The sequence below is a fragment of the Montipora foliosa genome, chromosome 9, assembly GCF_036669935.1.
Source record: "Montipora foliosa isolate CH-2021 chromosome 9, ASM3666993v2, whole genome shotgun sequence".
NCBI classification, from domain to species: Eukaryota; Metazoa; Cnidaria; class Anthozoa; order Scleractinia; family Acroporidae; genus Montipora; species Montipora foliosa.
The window spans coordinates 19,523,859-19,526,358 of record NC_090877.1 but is presented as its reverse complement, the minus strand read 5'-3'; the positions used below and the strand labels follow the sequence as shown (position 1 = coordinate 19,526,358).

At 41.3% G+C, this 2,500-nt stretch overlaps 1 protein-coding gene across 1 annotated transcript in view; it reads left to right on the top strand.

Annotated features, from left to right (window-relative positions):
• Positions 1-1,166: 1,166 nt before the first annotated feature.
• LOC137970357 (uncharacterized) overlaps positions 1,167-2,500 on the top strand; it is a 1,729-nt gene continuing 395 nt past the window's right edge. The window contains exon 1 of the mRNA XM_068816879.1: positions 1,167-2,500. This exon is cut by the window's right edge and continues 395 nt beyond it. Coding sequence (XP_068672980.1) covers positions 1,234-2,500 — 1,267 coding nt within the window. The 5' untranslated portion in view covers positions 1,167-1,233.

Genomic DNA, 2,500 nt, shown 5'->3' with positions numbered 1-2,500 from the left:
TCACGACCTGACCTACACCAGCTTTCCTTATGTTCACCGAAGTCAGCTCTCATTAAGTGATGACATAGTGGCGAAGGAACTCGCCCCTAAACGTACGGATTTATTACCAGGTTAATAACTTTAAAAAAAACGCTTTATTTGTCGGCTATATCCCGACGGTTGTCTGCGGGTTTTTTTTTTTTTTTTCCGATTTTCTTCCCCTCCCGAAAACGATTAAAGTCCAGGCAGGCTAAAAACTAAACTTAGCGTCATCGAAAAGTGGCAAAGCCTAGGAAAATTGAGGCCCGAATGTTAACGAGAGTTGAACTTACGATATCCGCAATATCGAGATAGCACTTTACGAATTGTGCCATCCAACTGCAAGTCGAAGGAAGAGTTTTATAATAAATATATCAACCATTTAAAGCTTGTTCTTGGGGGGACAAACAAATAGTATTATGGTATTTTCCTAAGTGGACTATCGGAACCGTGCTTTATACACGCAAAGGGTTTTGGGATCGCCAGGGGGCAAACATTGCAAGTCGCTGTGAGAACATGTATTGCGGAAACTTATTCGACGTCTAAAAAAACGAACGATATTTTTCGACACAGTTTTATCAGAAATCGATTTGGGCAATGTTGACACGTGGCAAATGTAATTTTTCGTTTGAATAACCGTGAAATATGAGATAAAATTTGCCGATTAACTTCCTTGCTTGCGTGAAGCTTATTGAGAAATGGTCTCGTAACTTACAAAATTAGGAATAAATCTGCGGGAAATAACTCAATAAAGCATTTTCAGTTGTATTTACGTGTGTATGGGCTGGCTTTTTGCCTATTTCTAAATTCAGCAATTCAAATAATATTGGAAATATGCCTTGTGGCGATCATTGTGCTGTGTGAGGTTGTGACAACGATCGAAGGTACCCAGAGAAGCAAATGATTCTTTCTCACATTGCAATGTTAATATTTTTCCCGCCAAGGAATAACAAGGGTGTTTTGTCGTGGGCTAGAGCTATGAATCGTGACCAATTCAAGGTACAAAGTACAAAGGTCTGTTGAAATAATTTTGTACAAAGTTACAGAACCTCTGAATACACCGAATGCAAATATGGCGGATCACTCGGGCGGCCCGGGTCTACTTGCGCGAAAGCGAGGCTAGTGAGGCCTCGCGTTTGTTTTGACAACGCGTCCTTTGAGTACGAGTCCATAGAGTATTTGCTTTGTAGTCGTTCTGTTCTGTGCTTTTTCGATATGGTTAGTAGTTGTTGCGTCCCTGAATGTAATCAGAAAGGAAATAAGACGTCCACAGGAGAGAAAGTTTCTTTCTTTGAATTCCCACGCTCTCCTCTGAGGAAAAAACAGTGGATTCACGCAATTCGCCGTGAAGAAGGAAAGGAGTTTAAGATTGTCGATGGAACAAAAGTTTGTTCGCTGCATTTTAGGCGTGAAGACATAAGAAAATCATTTAATGGACGGGCTTATGTGGTCGCTGGTGGCGTTCCAAGCAGATTTGCTTGGTCAGTTCCTTCCCCGAGGAAAAGAAAAGCTCCTAAGAAAAGACATCCTCTGCCTCCGAAGAAGAAATTGTTAGCAACGATATCCACGTCTTCTCAAGCCGAGTTAGTGAGCGAAACAGATACCATGGCGGAATCACTTTCCCAGTCGACATCAACTGTCTCTAACAGTAAAAGTAACCGAAATACCAAGCCAAACGATACTGATTTAGAGTTCAATGCGCAAAAAAAGATCGAGGATATGGAACAGGAGCTGTTAAAACTTCGACAGGAAAACACTGAGCTCAAGAAGAAATTGAGTGAGGCAGAGAAGCAGCACGAGGTTATCTCGGCCCAATTATTTTCTCTCGAACGCTTTACATCAGATGCTGACATCAACTTTTATACTGGCCTTCCAAATTACGCCACTTTCCTCGCTTTATTTAACTTTTTGAATCCTGGTGAAGATGGAGAAAATATTCGTCCAAGAAGCACCTTAAAAGATGTGCCAGAGGACTTTTATGATGCAGACTCTGAGGAAGAAGAAAACGTTACACCTGCAAAGAAAGGACGCCCACGAAAACTCAAATCAGTTGAAGAATTTTTTATTGTGTTATGCCGCCTGAGAAGAGGCTTTTCTGAGCGCCATTTAGCTCACTTGTATGGCGTTGCACAGTCCACAATAAGCAGGCTTTTTGTGCCATGGATTAATTTCATGTATTTGAAATTTGGCCAGGTGTGCATCTGGCCTTCTAAGTCAGTTGTTCAAGCAACTATGCCTGCAGATTTTAAAGAAAAATTCCCATCAACGAGAGTGATTATTGACTGTACGGAAGTCTGGTGTGAAATGCCAAGCAGTTTACTTTTGAACTCTGAACTTTTCAGCGCTTACAAAAACCATGTGACATTGAAAGGACTTGTCGGTATTGCACCAAGTGGGGGCATTACATTTATCAGTCAACTTTACACCGGCAGCATTTCTGACCGTGAAATTGTTTTACGAAGTGGAATATTGTCCCAATCCT